The 20,373-nt window shown below is 36.8% G+C and overlaps 3 protein-coding genes and 1 pseudogene across 4 annotated transcripts; all 4 read right to left on the bottom strand.

Moving 5' to 3' along the window:
• Positions 1–2,913: 2,913 nt before the first annotated feature.
• Positions 2,914–4,566, bottom strand: LOC113347611 (factor of DNA methylation 1-like). 2 transcript variants are annotated; one of them, XM_026591274.1, is made up of 5 exons: positions 4,449–4,566; positions 4,085–4,182; positions 3,792–3,949; positions 3,515–3,649; positions 2,914–3,419 (listed from the first exon to the last, which is right to left on the bottom strand). In XM_026591274.1, the coding sequence occupies exons 2-5, from the start codon at positions 4,116–4,118 to the stop codon at positions 3,216–3,218; spliced, it is 531 nt and encodes a 176-aa protein (XP_026447059.1). In that variant the 5' UTR covers positions 4,119–4,182; positions 4,449–4,566; the 3' UTR covers positions 2,914–3,215. The 2 variants fall into 2 exon arrangements, with proteins under 2 accessions (XP_026447059.1, XP_026447058.1); XM_026591273.1 differs by lacking the exon at positions 4,449–4,566 and having other exon boundaries at positions 4,085–4,259.
• Positions 4,567–4,682: 116 nt separating this feature from the next.
• LOC113347608 lies at positions 4,683–13,514 on the bottom strand (annotated as a pseudogene).
• LOC113347609 (factor of DNA methylation 2-like) lies at positions 7,564–11,353 on the bottom strand. Its single transcript, XM_026591271.1, has 9 exons — positions 11,016–11,353; positions 10,465–10,720; positions 10,215–10,351; positions 9,957–10,091; positions 9,650–9,868; positions 9,321–9,532; positions 9,009–9,111; positions 8,137–8,320; positions 7,564–7,698 (listed from the first exon to the last, which is right to left on the bottom strand). Exons 1-7 carry the CDS (start codon positions 11,079–11,081, stop codon positions 9,108–9,110), a joined length of 1,029 nt encoding a protein of 342 aa, XP_026447056.1. The 5' UTR covers positions 11,082–11,353; the 3' UTR covers positions 7,564–7,698; positions 8,137–8,320; positions 9,009–9,107.
• LOC113347610 (PHD finger protein ALFIN-LIKE 4-like) lies at positions 11,625–15,058 on the bottom strand. The gene is made up of 5 exons (XM_026591272.1): positions 14,698–15,058; positions 14,567–14,599; positions 13,285–13,513; positions 12,190–12,325; positions 11,625–12,091 (listed from the first exon to the last, which is right to left on the bottom strand). Exons 1-5 carry the CDS (start codon positions 14,792–14,794, stop codon positions 11,810–11,812), a joined length of 777 nt encoding a protein of 258 aa, XP_026447057.1. The 5' UTR covers positions 14,795–15,058; the 3' UTR covers positions 11,625–11,809.
• Between the last annotated feature and the right edge of the window lie 5,315 nt (positions 15,059–20,373).

Genomic DNA, 20,373 nt, shown 5'->3' with positions numbered 1-20,373 from the left:
GTATGAACACTTACTCTATCGTAGTCGATGGTGTTATTCTGCACTGGTTCGCGTTGAATCTGAGTATGGACTTGATTTCCTCGATTGTTTCTTTCTCCCATCCTTGATGATTCAACAACTTCACTTCTTCTTCTTCCATCAATTCTTCTGCTCCTTCTAGTTTCTACCGCTTGTTCTGCTGTAGATCCTTGTCTCACCATTTGTTTTTCTAGGAATGATATTTTCTCTTGACGAAGGAAAAAGTACTTTCTAAGGAATCAAAATCTTCACTAAGAAAATTGTTTTTCTGAGATAAAATCTTTGGTTGAAACTTTTAGATCTAAATTTCTAACGATGAAAGACTATGAATAATTTTAAATTGTTTTTAAAGAAATTCACCAACATGGTATATCATTCCGAGCTGATTTATAGCGCCAAAATGTAGTTGCGAGAAATCTCACAACTACACCCTTAGGAAAATCTATAGAACAATCTAAGAAATCATCATAAGAATCTCAAGACCTTTTATTAAAATCTTAGAACAAGCACAAAGATATGAGAAAACCCTAACTTGGGAAGGAAATAATATTTCTCTCTCCTAAATATCTTGTCTAAGCTCTCTAAAAAGATCTTTCCCTTCTACAATGCGCTCGGCTCCTCATATAGGAGTTTACATACTGGAGGACAGCTAATAAAGCCTCTTATTTCGGATCTGACGTACGTCACTGTCGCATAGGGATTTATCATTACCCCACGGTTTCTTTACTTCCGCATACACTTTATTCTTGATTAGGTGACATCATCCGGTTCGTCATCTTAAATATGTTGTATGCGATCGTATTCGCTTATCATTTAAGGAGTTACTTCGCATACTAAACGAGTGTGCGGTATTTTGTACCCACAATTATAGAGATTGATTAATAGAGATAAGTGGATTTAAGTAGATATATAGATAGGGTTTAGAAAGGAAGTGTGGATCAAAAACAAAAAATGCAGATCTACAAATAGGTGAACAAACTTCTACCGTATTTAACAGAAGAATATCTTGCCAATACAAGTAGTCCTTAGAGGTGACTTTCGTTTGACAGATTAAGGTTTTTGTTCATCTTAACATCAAATAAGTTAATCCCCTTATTTAAAAGCGCCAAAAGTATTTTATATTTTCCTGGTTTCATCAAAACCAGGAGTGGTTATTACTTATCATCTCAATTTTGGAATAAGTAATGCTTAGAAAGTGACAAGCAGTTATCGAACTTTTTATTGTAATCCAATGTTTAATATATGCTAATTAAGTATGTCCTAGGGCCATAATAGTGTCATGAGATTACATAGATTGAATATCCAATGTTTTACTACGAAAATCACATTAGTCGCTACTCGCTAGCTAGTTGCTTATCAAATCGAGGAAACGATAAAGAATGAATTCGACAAAACGAAATCAATGTTAAATATAATTGGTTGATCATCTCTATATAGAGAGTACTTTTAAATTGTTTAAAATGGTCCAGGCCGGGCTATGTCGACATAATTCATGGATGCTGATTTCTTTTTTCTCCTTTTTTTTTTTTTGTTTCTTTGGGAAACGATGTCTGTTAAATCAAATCTCAATGTCTTTTCAAACCATTCACAGAAAAGAACTGAAGTACATTAAAACTTCTGTAGCAACTTGAGCTGCATTGCTGCAAGATCTTCAAAAAACAGTCAAGCAGTACAAACTAATTCAGGATCCGTCATGCCATATTTAGCGCAAAGGGGAGCAATTTACTTGGATAATGAAGTACCCTCTTGGCCTCTTTCATCAGATTATTTTCCAACACGAACTTATACAAAAACTAGGCATTTATTAGAATAAGTTGCAGAAGAAAGTGAAAAGTACAGCACCTTGGGCTTTGGAGTAATGAAGTTTAACATTCATACAGAAGTAAATGGCAAGGCATAATTATGTATTCCACTTAGTTTCAGCTTTTTTTATTGGTTGAGGCCATGGGCTGCCCTTTTGAGGATTTGAAGTAACCAATATGACTAACCATATTAAAAACTAGTACTAGGATCCAAGGCTCAAGGTACATTCAAACAAAAAGTAATAGAAAACCAGCAGGTTTTCAACAAACTCCAAATGAAATTCAAGTACTAGGTAAGTAATTGATTTGTTTATAGGAAGATATTCACTACTGGAGTGGATATCCATGTGCTAACTGCAGCCAAATCGATGCATCCTAACATGTATAGGGACAGATCACCGATCAAAAAGAAAAAAAACATGTACAGGGACAGATAGATATAACCACCACTGATTATCACCATAGATTATTGTAATACAATAAGTAGGCATTTGCTTAATTTAAACTATCTGTCTTTTCTACCTAGTTTGGTTTTTGCTTCCAGAGATTCTCGTGTGTTCTATGGTTGCTCCGTACTGGTTGATCATCATAAATTTTCAACTCTATTTGCCTACTGCAATTAATCAGTATCACAAATAACATTTTTTTTCTCATCGTCTGCAAACTAAAACTGGGAACTATTTGTGTTAATATGATAAAAAGAATCTGCATATTAGTTGTTAAAATCAGTGAAACCTACTCAGGTGTGTCTTGTAGTATTTAGTTCTTCGGTAGCATAATGAAATTTCTAGCTTCAACAACTGACCATTTTTATTTTATTTTTTGGGAAAGCTCACGAGGAGATTTTTTTCTTAAAAGGCAAAAGATGAGGCAACAAATTTCATGTGGTAAAGCTAATGCCTAATGTCTTGCGTTTGGTCAATTGCTCACCCTTGGGTGCCAATTTTTCTCTATTTGGTCTTTTAAGTTTTTAGATGACTTTTGCACCCATACAAACTCCCAGTCCTAAGCTTATTTCTCACCCTCTTGCCTAAGAACAACAAAGAGAAATCTACGGGAATGAAAACCCACTGATATATTCGATTCCCATGAATTGATGAGTGCATTGATAATTAATCTACAAGAGCATAGATTATAGTTCAATCCAAAATGTAATCCCGGGTCTGTATAAATCTTCCTTCGACATTACAGATGTTGTGTTTCGCACCCTCAACTAGGAACAAATTAGTTGCGCTAGAATGTAACAAGTTAAGAAACCTTTTTGAAAAATATCAGTCATGTATTTCACTTGGGCCGGTCACAAATGAGAGATAACTGATCAGAAACAGCTGTAATTTCGGCGTTTAACACTCTTAAGAGCTTTCAATCTTTGTAAAACGTACTCCATTACTTCCTTTAAGCTGGCTTGGCTTCCTTCCTTGAAATTCCAAAGCTCGCGAACTGGATATCTTCCGCTGGCATTGAACTGGATTTTGTTTCCCATTCTGTAGTCGGGAACTTCTCAATGCAAATATCTTGAAATGGTTTCTCATTCAGCTCCCCCATCCGCTTTATCCCAACAGGAGGACGCGAACGTATATTTGCAAACCCATCCAACCCCTGTACGTTAAGGATATATCACCTATTTGATTTGGAACAATAATACTCCCAGTAACTTCACTCTTTTGTTCATAAAAAAATCTTACGACTCTTACCTCGATTAGGACTTTGCGTGCCTCCTCTAGCTCGTGGTTACTTATGCGCTCTTTGGCAATAAGGGTGTTATTCATGTTCATGAAACCATCCAACTCATAATCTTTCTCTTCCAGTCTTTTGCACATATCCTCCACCTGCATCAAAGTGGCAATCCAAACAAAGATATAAAAGGTTTCCATCTTCCTATTGCCACGATGCTTGCTTTTCATGGTTCACAAGCATGCCCCAAATGACATAAACAGTAGTAAGAGTTCAAGCTGACAAAACTATAAGTACCTCTTCTCTTAAAACAACCAGTTGCTTGCATTTGAGATCCAATTGGGCCTCATGCTTCTCGATTTCCTTATGTTGCTGCTCAAGTTCTCGCCTTTGATTTCTGAACTCTCTTTTCAATATCTCATTCTCATTCATAATCCCCTGCATTCTTCTCATTCCTGAAGTAAAATATATGAGCATAGATATCAGAATTCAACAAGAAGGGAAATTACAAAATGTGTTGGTAAAACCATGCATTACAATCCAATAGAATTAAGAACACATTGGATGGCAGCCAACTGTAACATAGTTACCTTCAAGATGAGCTTGGTTCAGGTGATCCGTCATTCTATTAACCAAAGTTGATAGTTCAAGATTAGCTTGATTTAACTGATCTCTTTCTTCCGTTATTCTACGAAGGGACATTGATAGCTTAACATTAGCTTGCTCGAGCTGATCTCTTTCTTTCATGATTCTACTAAGGGATGTACATAGTAATAGTAGAGAGTATGAGAGTGTGTGATTTATGAGTGTGCAGTGTGTGTGTCATGAGCACGTGTGAATGTCGAGAGAAGAGAGGAGATGAATATATAAACCTAGTTCGTCCTGTAATTGAATTATCTTTCTCTTATTAATCAAATTGATTCAAACCGTCAGCAATGTAGACATCAGGGTTACCTATATTACTATGGTATCAGAGCGGGGGAAGCTTAACGGCGTCGATCCTTGGCGATTCTTGCAATTTCATCACCACCACCACTATTAATCTCATCTTCTGTTGATGCTGCTGCTGATTTTGTTTCTGAAGAATCATGGAGTTCCTGGTATGAAGTTTGTTATTAGAGGTTTCGGTAGAAATTAGGGTTTCGTTTTGATACCTGCTACGTCTTCAAACAGAATTAAGCAGGATTCTTAGATCTGGAATTGAGTTTAAATCACTTGAGCTCCTGGCGATTTAGTTTTATCCTCAGCAGACACATTGATACCTGTTCTTCTTCCCTGTAGTTTTATCCTCAGCAGACACATTAAGAATACCATTTGCATCCATGTCAAAGCAAACAGTGATCTGAGGGACACCACGAGGCGCGGGTGGAATTCCAGAAAGCTCAAATTTATCAAGCAAGTTGTTATCCTTGGTTCTTGCTCGCTCTCCTTCAAACACCTGAATCAACACTCCAGGTTGGTTGTCGGCATAGGTAGAGAAAACTTGCTCCTTCTTGGTCGGAATGGTGGTGTTCCTTGGAATCAGAGTAGTCATAACCCCTCCGGCAGTCTCGAGCCCAAGGGAGAGAGGAGCAACATCCAACAGCAAAATCCTATTCAAGTTCTGATTAGCTTCACCAGTCAAAATTGCAGCCTGCACAGCCGCTCCATAAGCCACAGCTTCATCGGGATTAATACTGTTGCAGAGTTCCTTCCCATTAAAGAACTCCTGCAACAATTGCTGCACTTTAGGAATCCTAGTTGATCCACCAACTAGAACAACATCATGAACGTTGCTCTTATCCATCTTAGCATCCCTCAAGCACTTATCAACAGGCTCCATACACTTCCTGAACAAATCCATGTTCATCTCTTCGAACCTGGCACGAGTAATAGACGTGTAGAAATCAACACCCTCATAGAGAGAATCAATTTCTGTGCAGTGGACGAAAGACTCCTCTTTGCCCTCTCACAAGATGTCCTCAACCTTCTTAATGCTCTAGGATTTCCATTCTATTATCAAAATCTTCTCCTCCAAGATGAGTATCTCCAGCAGTTGCCTTCACTTCGAAAATACCCTCTTCAATAGTCAATAACGAAACATCAAATGTACCACCACCAAGATCGAAAATCAAAACATTCTTCTCCCCAGTACTCGAAGCTTTCTTATCAAGACCATAAGCAATTGCAGCAGCAGTTGGTTCATTGATGATTCTCAGGACATTAAGACCAGCAATGGAACCAGCATCCTTTGTAGCTTGACGCTGCGAGTCATTGAAGTATGCAGGGACAGTTACAACTGCATTCTTTATGGAAGAACCAAGGTAAGCCTCTGCAATCTCACGCATCTTGATGAGAACCATAGATGATATTTCTTCAGATGAAAATTCTTTCGCTTCGCCTTTGTAAGTCACAGTAATCACCGGTTTTTCACCTGGTCCAGCTGTAACCTTGTTAGGCCACAGCTTCATATCAGCTTGAACCGATGAATCCGAAACCTTTCTCCCAATCAAACGCTTTGCATCAAAGACTGTGTTGATAGGGTTCATGGCAACTTGATTCTTAGCAGCATCACCAATCAAACGTTCAGTGTCTGTAAAAGCAACATAAGAAGGTGTAGTTCTATTGCCTTGATCATTAGCAATAATCTCTACACAATCATGTTGCCACACTCCTACGCATGAATATGTTGTACCCAAATCAATACCAATAGCTGGTCCCTCACCTTTCCCTGCCATTCTCTTTCAATAACTCACAGAAGAAGAAAAAAATGCCTAAAAGAAAAATTTGCAGAACTTTGTTATAAGAGTTTTGTGAAGCTTCTTTTGAATAAGAATAATTTTGTGAGGAGAAAGACAAGGTTGGTTGTTGTTTATATATACAGGATTGGGTTTCTGTAGTTTGTTCCAGAAATTTCTGGAAGATCGAGTAAAGGAACGTGGGATCAAATAAGGAAAGTTGGGTTCTGGAAACATCTGGAAGATTCTGGAACTCATGCACCCTTGTCTGGAAACTTCTTAATATGCCATATTTGTGGAAACCTCTTAATGTGCTAAAATTTGGCTAGGCTTCTATGTTGGGTTAATATCATTTTGTGTTTCCTATGTTTGTCACTTTTTTCACTGGACAATGCAGACCTACAGCAACACGACAAAGGTAATAAAGTGCATAAAATATTTTACCTCTTCAAGTTTCCTTCTTAGGCTTTTGCTTATGCTCCCATTCAAGACAGACATCCAGCAGTTATTACTAAAACAGGAGAACTTTTCTATAGCATAAGGCCTACCTTAAAACTCACATTTTCAACAAAATGAATTTCTATCTGAGTTTTTTAAACGAGAGAAAGACTTAAACGAGCTGAGTTTTTTAAAAGAGAGAAAGGCTTAAACGAGCGAGGATGGATTTGAAATGGGTTTCGTGATTAGATATCAGAGATTTATCAAAAGTCCTGGAAACAAAGAAAAACTGGGATCCAACAAAAGCAAGAAGAAAAATAAATGTACTGGAAAAAATATAGTCTACGGGTCCAGTTGTCTATAGTAAGTCCTACGGTTGAATGGCTCTGATCAAAATCACCGGAGTTCCAAAGAGGATGGAAGATGATTACCAGACAAGAAGTTTTCTGATTAAACGACGAGAACAATACAACTAAACCAGTGAGTTCCAAAAACTGAAAAGCCAATCAATTGGACAGGTGAAATTTGAGGGAAGTGCAAAAATTCAAACACATGAATAAGAATAAGTTGTCGTTTCTGAAAAAGAAAATGCATACATATGTACATGGAACAATAAAACAGTCTTCAGGGTATAGTACAAGAACAAGCTCAGGTTATCCAACAGAACATCATGGTAAACAAGGTTTCTATATCAAACACAGTTATAGGGCAGTGGGGCACTGGCGCACTGCTATGTGATCTGGTTTCCCATGAACTATTCTACGAAACCATTGATGACTGGACTAATAATGGCTAATTCAAAATGAAAGCTTAACTGCAATGTAGTACCTTGCTATGGGGAGAAAAGAACGAAGTGCATACCTATTTTTTTCTATCAAATCCAAATCTGGCAGCAAAATGAAATCGATTGCAAGTAACCACGCATCACTGTGAACCGCAACCATAGATAACCAGTCCTTTTCTTGCTTCCCATCTTTAGCAAAGTTGATCCACAGTGCAGGCTCTGGAAGCTCAGGAGGGACCTCTTCAGCAGGTAAATTGACCTCCCACTGTTCAGTAGGGAATCCATACACATAAAGATCAGCAACTGCAAGCTGGAATCTTTGCAACAGTGTCGGTATAACTATAAAATTAAGTTACATCTATATTTTCTTTGGACATGACGAAGAAGAAAATTACAACTCTCAATGTAGTATTGTTACTTGAAAACATCAATCATGTGTTTCTTCTGCCAGTCACGACTCACAAGTAAGAGAACTGATCATAAACAGCTGTAATGTGAGGATCAGGGATGAATTTATATGCAGATGCATATGCACATCCGACTGGCCACTTATGTAACCAGCAAAAGTAATGCAGAAAAACAAGGAAATTTCTACTTATCCAACAGGTGACTGGAATCTGGATGGTCCTTGATGATGTAACAAAATAAAAGCTTAACTGTAATGTAGCGCATCAGTATGGGAAGACATAAAAGAAGAACATACCTATCGTATTTCTCAAATCCAAATATGGCACCAAAGTAAAATGCGACTGCAAGTAATCACGCATCATTCTGAACCAACCAGAGATAACTAGTCGTTTTCTTGCATCCCATCTCTTGCAAAGTTGATACCCAGTGCAGGCTCTGGAAGCCCTGGACTGACCTCTTCTGCACGTCACTGATAATCTCTTATCAGCAGAAAGGATGGCTCAGTTAATGGCATTATAACCCACAGATGCAATGGAAATTATCAACAACAAGCCAAAGTATGCCAATGTATGACAACAACAACAACAACAAACAAAATGACACATCCAATCTGAATGCATTTCACAAATGTTTGCTAATGAGAACATTCTGTAGATCCTAAAATGCTTGCCGAACAACTATTAAACTTATGGGGAAAGAAAAACAAACTCTGAGTATCAACTTCAAAAAATTTCAACAAGCAACCGATAGTAAAGACATCCACCAGTTATTACTAAAACATGAAAATAGGAGAACTTTTCTATAGTACAAGGCCTACCTTCAAGCTCATATTTTCAACAAAATAAATTTCTATCTGAGTTTTTTAAAAGAGGGAGGGCAGATATTGGATTTCATGAATAATATTTGAGAGATTTATCAAAAGTCCAGGAAACAGAGAAAAATTGGGATCCAACAAAAACAAGTAGAAAAATAAATGTACCGGAAAAACATAGTCTATGGCTCCAGTTGTCTATAGCAAGTCCTATGGTTGAATGGCTCTGACCAATATTACCAGAGTTCCAAAGAGGAGGGGCAGATGATTTCCAGACAAGAAGTTTTGTTGATTCAATCATTCTAATCAACAAAGGAAATTTTGTATTCCTAGTAACTTATCTAATGTTTTCTTACCTTCCAATCTCTTATAGTTCTGTACGCTTTTCCTTCACTTACTGGGTCTTGAAACTCTTGCTAACTTTGGATATTCTTGCTAGGTATAGTGCCATTCTCTTATCTGAAAATGAAAATGCATCATCCAAATAAGTAGCTAGATGGATGAGATAAAGAAAGTAGAAAAATATTCTATAAAACAGATAGGATCTTATGCTGTTTGGAGTACAAAAGAAAAACTGTATGTAAATAGTGCACAAATGAATAAACACCTTAAGCTAGAATCTTTGACGTTTAACAGTTTTAAGAACTTTCAATTTTTGAAGGACGTACTCCATTACTTCCTTTAAGCTGGCTTGCCTTCCTTCCTTGAAATTCCAAAGCTCCCGAACTGGATATCTTCCACTTGTATTATACTCATTCATCTCCAGTGAAGCATTAGCTACTGCATCATATACTTCCTCGCCCCATTCATCTTTCAGCTCTCTCAACTTTTCATCATCTTCATTTATTACTTCCTGCACCGCAAAATATTGACGGCACTCCTAAAACTCCACAGTGATGGTAGATTAAGGGAACTGATATTTTACTTAAAGAAAACAATGAAAATATGAAGTGGACACAAATGTAAAACGAGATAATTTGATAGAATGATTACTCACATGAAGCTTTTTATCGATTGTCACCTTCTTATACGGATACCACTCTGGATCTTGTATTTTATTTTGCCACAACGAGCATAGCCCAACAGATTTTATTTCCCATTCTTTACTCGAAAACTTCTGAATGCAAATATCTCGAAATGGTTTCTCATTCAGCTCCCCCATCCTCTTTATCCCAACAGGAGGACGCGAACGTATATTTGCAAACCCATCCAAACCCTGTACGTTAAGGATAAATCACTATTTGCGTTGGAACAATGATAAAGTATATGTGCACATGGATTAAGTCTACTCATAAAAGTCTTACCTCGATTAGAACTTGGCGTGCCTCCTGTAGCTCGTGGTTACTGATGCGCTCTTTGGCTATAAGGGTGTTATTGAGGTTAATCATACTATCTAACTCATCATCTTTCTCTTCCAGTTTTTTGCACATATCCTCCACCTACATCGCATTGGCAATCCCAAGAAAGATATAAAAGGTTTCCAATTTTCTAACTGCTGCCATGCTAGCTTTTCATGGCGGGTTTAATCAAATAAGACATCTAGTTGACAAAAGTGTAAGTACCTCCTCACTCAAAACAACCAATTGGGCCTCACGCTTCTCGATTTCCTTACGTTGCTGCGCAAGTTCTATCCTTCGATTTCTTAACTCTCTTCTCAATGTCTCGTTCTCATTCATACTCCCATGCATTCTTCTCATATCTGAAATAAAATAGAGGTGCATAGATATCAGAATCAATTGACACCAAACAAAAAAGGCAATTACAAAATGTGTTTGTAAACCATGCATTATAATCCAACTGTAACATAGTTACCTTGAGGATGAGCTTGTTTCAGGAGACTCGTCACTCTATTAAGTGACGTCGTTAGCTCAACACAAGCTTGATTCAGCTGATCTCTTTCTTCTTTCATTATACTAAGGGATGTTGATAGGTTGGTCATCTTTATTTCCATGAATTCGATCCTTCGATTCTTTACATCTATCTCCGTATCTAGTCTAGACACAAGATTCTTCAGTCTCCTTATCTCTTCATGTAAATGAGTTGTCAATAAACTTGAACCAATAATCATCTGTATGGCAAACAAGAAGAAAGTGAATTTACAAACACACACACACACACCGGCAATGCAGAACACTTCATCATCAACAATAACAAGATAATCAGACTACGATTAAAAAAAAATCAGTGGTAATGGTAGTTACAGTTCCTCAAATAGAAACCTAGGGCATACTTTATCCATCAAATTGATTTCATATCACATTAAAGAATCCCCAATCTCCATTAGAATGAATGCATCTTAATATATTTCTCAGAGAGCATCAGTTAAACACATTATACTCACCAAGTGTATAAGATAGTGTTACCTTTTTTAGTTGCGCCCCAGTTCTTCTTTTTGTTTCACCCCAACTGAAATCACGAATTTTGGGCATGGCTCTTCCTCAAGCTTGACAAAATAATCCCTAAGAAACCCTAGAAATTGAATCAAAAATGGAGAAAAATGGATACAGAAAGACTAGACAGCAGCAGGTAATGGAAGCTCAAAGTAGAAGAGAATATGTTTCTGTTCGTTTGTTGTACAAAATATACATCTCACCAAAAATTTCTTGACAGGTTTAGGGTTCAGTGCAGATTAGAAGAGAATATATTCTCTGTTTTAATCTCCATGACTCAAACGGACTGTTGCGGAGTATTTGGTTAGAAATGGCGGTATTCAGTACTATGGTTTACAGTAACAGCTCGTCGTAATGTGACCATTAAGAGTGTAATGTGATTTGGGACCATTAAAAGTATCACTTTTCCTGAAACAAAGTCGAATGCCCGATTTTCGCCAAATCCTTCCCGACGGAGCAAATAAGCAGCATATGGTCGCATTGCGCTGAGGATGAACCATGTATCGAGTGTTCAAGTACAACTACTAATGTCTGTATAATGTGATGCCGAAATTTCAAACCTAAAGCGAGGACTCCATAATCAGTGAGGGAACAGATCTCCTAACTTAAGAATTGAACTTAATACATCATCTATCAGTGAAATGTTCAAGGAACTAATTGTCACTACAAGAACACGAAAACATCTCAAGAAAAAGAAGAAGAAAAATCATCCTTTTTTCACAAAGCACACCACTAATGAGATACAAATACAAGATAAAGATAATTCATCAAGGGCGTGCTCTTTTGTTGCTGCAAGCTGGGCATTTGTACTGCTTGATGTGCTCAGCCCTCGCTGGAGTGATCTTGACACACTTTCCATGAAACCACTTCTCGCAGATGTCACAGCAGATCCAGAACTCATCTGACGCGTAGTTCTCCCCACATGCGCCGCAGAGAGTATCTCCATGCTCGTCTTCCTCTTCATCCAGGGATCCTTCTTCTTCATCATCATCATCCTTGGGCGCTGGCAGTGGCTTGGCAAACTTTGGTTGAGGTTCAGCCACCCGTTGCTTTAGTTGCCAAACAATACAAGTAAACTAGTCGGTTAACCTATATAAATCAAATGTCAATCAAATAAACAGGTGAAATTTGAAAGTGGTTTTATTACCACTTTTGGGCTCGGCTTGGGTTTGGTGCTGCTGAGGTTTGACGCCGCTGTCTTTTCCTTCACTGGTTTCTTCACAGCACCAGAAACAACCTCAAAGATAGTTGGAAGGTCATTTATCATACTGAATAAGCGTTTCCTGCATCAACAATATCAGGATTATTAGGTTGCACGGCTGCCCATAGTCAAGCAAAGATGCATTTCCATGTGCTATATTCAAATGGAGTGGCATTAACAGTTAACAGAAAACAAAGGGAGCAGACACTGGGATACTTCAGAATCAAAAGCCTTTGACATTGCCAAGCAAAAACGTAATTCATGACAGTAGAAATAGATTGACTTGCAAATTCAACCCAGTAAACCTCAAGACAAACTAATGTGACTCAAAATCACAGTACCACGGCTATGATACACCTCCCTAAAAACTCACACATGCACACACATAGCGATCAGCAAATTGAAGATGGAATCATTGCAACAGTGTCAGCATGAAACTACGGTAAATCTAAATCTTCCTAGGACATCTTTCGGCTGTTATGTTGTCTGTTTGGCACGCTCAACCTTGAGCCGGGCTTGACTAAGAATTATTGACAGGCCTTAACTAGTTTCCCTGGATAACTTCATCCAAGTAAACACATCACAGTAGGAGTTGAAGTAAGCACGCTACTATAAATCCACCCATGTAACCAAGAGCGACATACTTTGAATCCTCAGGGCAAAAGGTAACAAGTTAAGAAACTTTTTAGGAAGTCATTCGATTGCTCAATTGGCATGATGAAGAAGATTTACTACTCTCAATGTAGCGTTGGTATATGAAAAATACCAATCATGTGTATTTTCACTTCTGGTTACAAATGAGAGACAACTGATCAGAAACAGCAGTAATGTGACTGTATGAAGGATCAGGGATGAATTTATATGCACATGATCATCCCACTGGCCACTTATGTAACAAACAAAAGTAATGCAGAAAAACAAGGCAATTTCAACTTATCCAACAGGTGACTGGGATCTGGATGGTCCTGGATCATGTACTAAAACCAAAGGTTAACTGCAATGTAGCACATCAGTATGGGGAGACAAGAAAGAAGAGCATACCTGTCATTTTTCTCAAATCCAAATCTGGCACCAAAATAAAATGCAACTGCAAGTAACCACGCATCACTGTGAACCGCAACCAGAGATAACCAGTCCTTTTCTTGCATCCCATCTCTAGCAAAGTTGATACCGAGTGCAGGTTCTGGAAGCTCAGGAGGGACCTCTTCAGCAGGTAAATTGACCTCCCATTGTTCAGTAGGGAATCCATACAAGCACAAATTTTCCTTCTCTGCATAACCCGATAAAGTGAATTAGCAATTACCGTAGAACTGCTAGTTTTTAGGCAGCAAAGGAACAAAATCCGAGTTAGAAGGAAACGGCAATAAGATGTGGAAGAATGAAAAGTACAACTTATTTCAAAAAATAGTCCTACAATATACAAAGTAGGCAATTTTACTCGGGCCATAAAGCGGAGGTTCAAAATTAAACTCAAACACAAACAGGGTGTGTATAATCTGATAATCTCGTATAAAAGGATGGTTCAATTAATGAAATTATAACCCTCAGATGCAGTGGCAATCAACAACAACATGCCAAAGTATGACAACAACCAAAAAAAGAAGACACGTCCAATTTGAGAGAGAGTTTGATGTATTATATTTAACAAACAATCGACAGGATACATGTACAGTTACACTGCATTAATGTAGATTTTACATGTTCAACTGACGAAAACATTTTTACATCCTTAGATTCCTGTCAACTTATAGTTACAAGGATACAGAACACAATCTCCATAAATCAACTTCAAAATAAATTCAACATGATAGTAAAGAAATCCAACTGTTATCAAGAAAACAGGAAGCAGGCGAACTCTCAGATGAGAACTTTTTCATACCACAAGCCCTACCTAAAAGCTACATTCTCGACAAACATTGTAACCAACTCAGCACAAGTATCTCCAACAGTAGATACAGCAAAATTCCACAACTCAAATACACAACTTCCAATCATCAATGTTTAAACCAAATTATATAAACAAAACAAACACCATTCCGCTCATGGGATCAATTTTTCCAAATTCAAACCCGAAAAAGGGCATTCTCAAATAATTATTTAGAAAAGAGAATATTCTCTTTATCCAAAATATTTTAATAAAAATTTAAGTGAAATTTGAAAACAATTAAAAAAAAAATACAGTAACTAGAGAACCACTCAGTCCAAGAGAAACAAAACCTCATATGAAATTTGACAGAATCTAGGACTACAATAATCCAGAAATTTACTCATCACAGTGAAAAAACAAAATCAGTAAAAATAGAGAGATAGATTTAAGTCTTACCAGGGTCACACTGTTGATAAAATTCTTCAACATCTGTAACAAAAAAAAAAAAAAAATCAAAAACTAAGAGCCAAACATTACAAAAACCCTAGAAACATAATGAAACCTCAAATAATTTTAACAATAATTACCAGTAGTAAGAGCTTTAATCATTCCAATTCTTCTCCCTTTAAAATCTCTAAAAACTTCTTCAACTGTTCTTGGATTATACTGTCCAGCTGCATCCATAGCTTCTCAAATTATTCTCCTCCTCACACTCAGATTCAAAATTTACACTAAAATTACTCCAAATTTTGCTGAGAAGAAGAAAACCTAATGTCTCAATTTTTACTCTAGTTTTGGGTTTGGATTTTGCAGAGGAGGGAAAAAAAACTGAAGAGAAAAGTTGCAGAAATAATTTTGACTCAAATGTCTATCTGAGTTGTTTTTTAAGAGAGAGAAAGGGCGGATTTGAAATGGATTTAATAAATTAGATTTGAGAGATTTATTAAGAGTCCGGGAAGAAAGAAAGAGGACGGGATCCAAATATAAACGGACCGGGATAAAAGATGAGTATGCGGGGTCCACTTGTCTAACTGTGAGTCCTGTGGGTGGGATGGCTCTGATAGAAATCAGCCGGACTTGGTTAATGTAAGATGGAAATAAGATGGCCCGTGATTGATAGTTTTTTTTTTTCTTTTTTTTTTTGCTTTATTTATCGGTAAAGAATTTGGCGTGAGCAAGTTTTGAACTTGGATCACTGGTGTCATCACCCAATGATTTTTATTTATTTTTTGCTAGGAAAAGAAAATATATTAATATAGAAAAAGAATATATCATATTAAGAGGATTTTTGTCCAACCATTCACTTGATACATTGAATCTTCTACTATATTTAGTTGCTTTATCATCCCAATCATTAAATTCTCTACTACCGAACTCCATTTTAACATATCATTGTAGCAAGAGGTTATGACAAATTTTGTCGCATCACCCAACGACTTAACTGCAATGATACCGGCCAACATGATTCCTAGTTGTTATGGATTTTCTTTGTAAATAGAAAACGTGTCACTTGGTCGCCATCTCTTGCCAGTAGTGATGTTACAACCATTTATTTTCTGGTTATCTGCAATTACCTAGATAAATTACTTGTTCAACGGTATTTTGGAAAGGCAAGATATTTTGAACGGAAGGACTGATGAGAATGATGAATAGTATGTATCACTAAAAGACTGATTCTTCAATTTTGGGTGTCGGGCACGGATCCTTGAATAAGTTGCTAATTTTCAGGAAAACTATAAACGGGTAGTGGGATAATGACAAGAAAATCAACATTTGAAAAGATATATGAATTATGAAAACTACTCTTTCAAGACGTGCCAACTGCCCAAATGATCTCGAGTTAGTGCATCAACCGTTCAATGCTACGGGGAACCGGGACTCTGACAAGCTGACAAGTTGGCTAACTCGAGATGTTCAGATAAATGTCATCAACATTTCGTATAACCTTCGGGTGGAAAATCCAATCTAGGGCCTTATTGGAAAGAGAAATTTTACATTCAAGTCTCCCTATCTATAAAAAATCAACAACAAATATAATAATGATGTTCAATCTATTGGTTGGTTGAAAATCTGGAAAATGATCACATCTCCTATTATACGCATGTTCATATGCAATGTGTCCATGGAATTTTCCCCACAACTACTAAGGTTCTCAACTACATTGACCCAATCTGACACTCCTGCAAATGTGGAGAAGAAACCGTTTCTCGTTTTCTGATGTTCTGGTCATTTGTTATATCTGTCTGGCATATGCTTCTAGGAACTAACCATCAGCAATTTGATACTTCTAAGAATTTCCATGAGTGGCTTGATAGTTGGTTCAGTGATGGCTCTATAAACAAAAATTGGTTCAGAGTTTATACCAGTGCATGTTGGTTTATTTAGAAAGTCAAATGTGTCTTTATTTTCAGGGAACTCATTGAATACTTACTTTAATGTCCCTAACATTGAACAACATCTCCGTTCCTTTGACAATGTTAATCATAATAAGGTAAGATCCTTAAAAACCTCTATTATCATATGAAATCTATGTAAAATTTTAAGAGTATATGTTGCGACCATTAGGATTTGTTTGTCATCAAAATTAGTATCAGGCTTACGAAAGGTACTACAAATTTTGTGGCTATTAATAACTTTGTTTTGTTGGCATGTCCTTCAAAGGAACTTGTATGCGTTGGAGGAAGAATTTTCACTGAATTCAGACGTAGGAGAGAAGAAGCTACGAAATAAGATGAGTTATCCATCAGTTGGGCCAATGAGTTGCAGAAAACAAATGTTGACTTTGAAGCCAAAAGATATTACAACTCTATAATCTTATTAAGGATGTTTACGAAAAAGAGGTTCAAAGAAGGTCCTGACTAAATTATCATCAAAGTATTAGTCAAATTATTCTTAAAGACATTAATTAAGTCATTTTCGGGATGGATGTGCTTGACATTGTACAAAGACATCGTAACAAACGGGCAGCTACTTTAGCTAGATTAATCTCAATCTCTAACAGTCTTGATAATTTAAATTGGAAAGGTCCAAACCGTATATGTTTTCAAAGTATCCTTGAGGATCATTTAAATTTGCATGATGTCGTTTTGGCTCTACAGAAGAACATCTCATAATGGTTTGGTAACCACTTTCTGGACATTACTTTTTTTTTAAATAAAAACAAAGAAACTCCAGAACGAGTTAGTCCTTTTCTTAACGAATTCAGAATATTTACGTAAATGTGTGAACGAGTATACTAGTTAACGTGATACATTTCTCCGTCTAGTAATTTCACAATTGATTAATCGACTCATTTTGGGTTTCGTCACAAACCACAAGGTCTCAAGTTTTAAGTTTATTTTTCTAGTAGATGCTGAATTGGAGAATGGAAAAATGATTCAATGGACGTGTCTTGTAGCAAAACGCCAAAACCTAAATTTCAACTACTTTTTTTGGCAAAGAAAGAAGTTACTTATTATTAAGATAATATTTTGACATAACAGTTACATATCAGACTACAACCATGTGTACTTTTCTTTGTTTCTTGACAAGTGAAGTGCGGATTATTCATCTATCCATGATTTGTTTCTATTGACATGTAAATATGATCTTGTTCTTCCGGTGTACATACTCTCTTCTTGATAGATACATTTTTGTGTCTGAATTGTCCTCAGTGTCTCTATTGCTAGTGCTTGATTTTGTACTTATTATGGTGTTTTTATGTTTGTGTAGGTGTTTTTGGAGAAATACACTTGTGCGAAAAAAGTTGCTCAAAAAGTGCTATTTGGATCCCTGGAGGAAATTTGCTATACAGACCCCAGATTTGGCTAAGGGACACTCAAGGTTATGCGTAGCCCAAATTCATCCTCAGCACTCATCTGCTATTCGCACCCCAGAAAAGGATAGGGGAACTTCATCTTCAACATTTCAAAGATAAAAATGGCGGGAAAAATATTCACTTCACTGGCAGATTTTTCGATCGGATTTTGGAGGAGTTTTGTGCGATTCAATCGCTGAAACTTCATGGGTAGTTGTGATTTGTCCTAACAGAGCTGGTATGGGTGTTTGTTTCGATCAAATTTGGATGGATAACTTGGTTTAATCCAAACAGGGAGTTGGAGGAAAAACGTGAGCTTGCACGAGTTGTGAGGAATTTAAACGTGTTCTGCTCATGTTTGATGACTCGAGCAACACTTTGGACCTTGACAAAGATAAATAAGGAGATTTTGCAGATGTAGAAATGCGTGAGAAGCTAAGTCAGGGAAGAAAATATTCCCAGAATATTTTATTTACTGCCCGAGTTCAATGAAGAATATTGAGAACTATAGCGTGATTAAATGAGGCTGAGGAGTATAAATAGATTGCTGGGATCAGAGAGAAGGAGGACGGAGAGTTTGGGGTCGAGAGGATAGCTCAGGAGGCGTGAATCAAGAGTTTTCAGAACTCTGTTTCTGCTACTGCACCAAGAACACGAAGAACAAAAGACTACCAGAGGCAGTCGTTTATCAACAGTGACAACGACAGCCACACGAGGGTCGCAGAGATACAACAACAACAGTTCTCTTTTATCGTTCTTTGTAACAGTGTTTTGCAACAATTATAAACGTTGCAAACACCCGATTTTCATCATTTTCTCTATTTCATCATTTGTACACCTACTTTGAGCAATGAAATCAACTTTTGAGCGTGTTTCCAACATCATGATGAGCTAAACCCAATCCTTGGGGCTATGGAGGAAGCCGTTGTTTCGGTAAAAGTGATATATTTCTATTAATTAATTACAACAACTCTATTATGATTTTTGCATTGAACTAAAAATTGTTTATATGATTTTTATTAGTTAGGTGTATTTTCTCTTGATATAATATGCTTGCTTTAGGGTTTTGATATTCTATGCTTGGATTAACATCTATTCTTTTGGAAATGTACATGTCTAGGAAATACTATTATAATCAATTTGAATGCTGAGTTGCATAATTATTGTTTTACACTAGTGGAAAACAGAAGTTTCGCGACCGTTAGGACAAGTCATATATACGAGTTATACGACTAGTTTTAACCGTCTCTGTTGGGGTCTCTGATAAAGCGTCTATGTTTGGTACGACCCAAAGCCGTGGGTCTCAGAATAACGACCGATTTTAAGGGTGGCGAGGTACAGACCCTTAACCGTGGGTCTCAGATCTAAATTATAATATAAAAGAAAAATATAGATTCAGATTTGCTGAAATGCCTGAATGGCTAAATCTGAAATAACCTGACTGCATCAAAGTCAAGTCAAGTCAAGTCAAATTGAACTCAAGTCAAATTGAACTCAAGTCAAAGTCAAGTCAAATCAAATGGAAGTCAACGTCAAGTCAAATGGAACTCAAAATCAAGTCAAATGAAACCCAAACTTAAATTCAAATTTAAACTCAAATTTGAGAATTCCACATACATTCATTTTATCTATTGGGTTTAAAATTACACAAAAAAAAATGAAATTCTGGTTCAAGACAATACATGTCCAAACTAGCTAGCTAGTAATTAAGTTCTAACAACAAGATGCTAATAGACAATAAGCTAAAAAAAACATGTTAAACAACAAAACGATTAGCTCCTCCGATGAAGATGAACTTAGCCAATACTTCATAAATGATATCAAGTAGAGCATCCATGTGTTGTGTGTCCCTGGTTCACATACGACAAAGAACTTCGTTCCTGCAAAGCAAATCAACAACAACACAATGACTTCGTTCAGTTCAAATTAAACTCAACTGTTGTCATAAAATGGATAAGAAAGCCAAACCTAGTAGAAAATAGCATGATGGGGAGTTCTAGTTAATTTCGTTGAAGACGAACCTAGATGCTTTTATCTTCAATTGATAACTCTCTCTCACCGATCTTTTGAATACAGTAGTTTGCCTCTCATCTAACAACCTGGGCTGTGATGTTTTGACAATTGCAGATTGTATTGATATTATCAAACTGAACTTGGAAGAATGAATAAAGTTCAAAGAATCATGTGTCGTTACCTTGTCTTCTTATGTGCTGGCATCTATATCAATTGTATAAACTTAATTCTCCTGAAATTCCGTATCATCGACTCTGGTATCAGGACGCCTGGAACACTTCTTGAGTTGATAGATGAGCACACCTTCGACAATTTTGCAGCAACAACCTTTTGAATATCTTCAGTTACTTCTTTATTCTGCCACAACATTCAGAAATTATATATCAATAATGTGACAAGCTGCAAACCCCGTGTCTGTAAAGGCATAGAGATAGAGCGAGAGCATTTAAATTAT

The sequence above is a fragment of the Papaver somniferum genome, chromosome 2 (genome assembly GCF_003573695.1).
Source record: "Papaver somniferum cultivar HN1 chromosome 2, ASM357369v1, whole genome shotgun sequence".
Classification (NCBI taxonomy): domain Eukaryota; kingdom Viridiplantae; phylum Streptophyta; class Magnoliopsida; order Ranunculales; family Papaveraceae; genus Papaver; species Papaver somniferum.
This window is presented reverse-complemented; position numbering and strand designations above follow the sequence as displayed.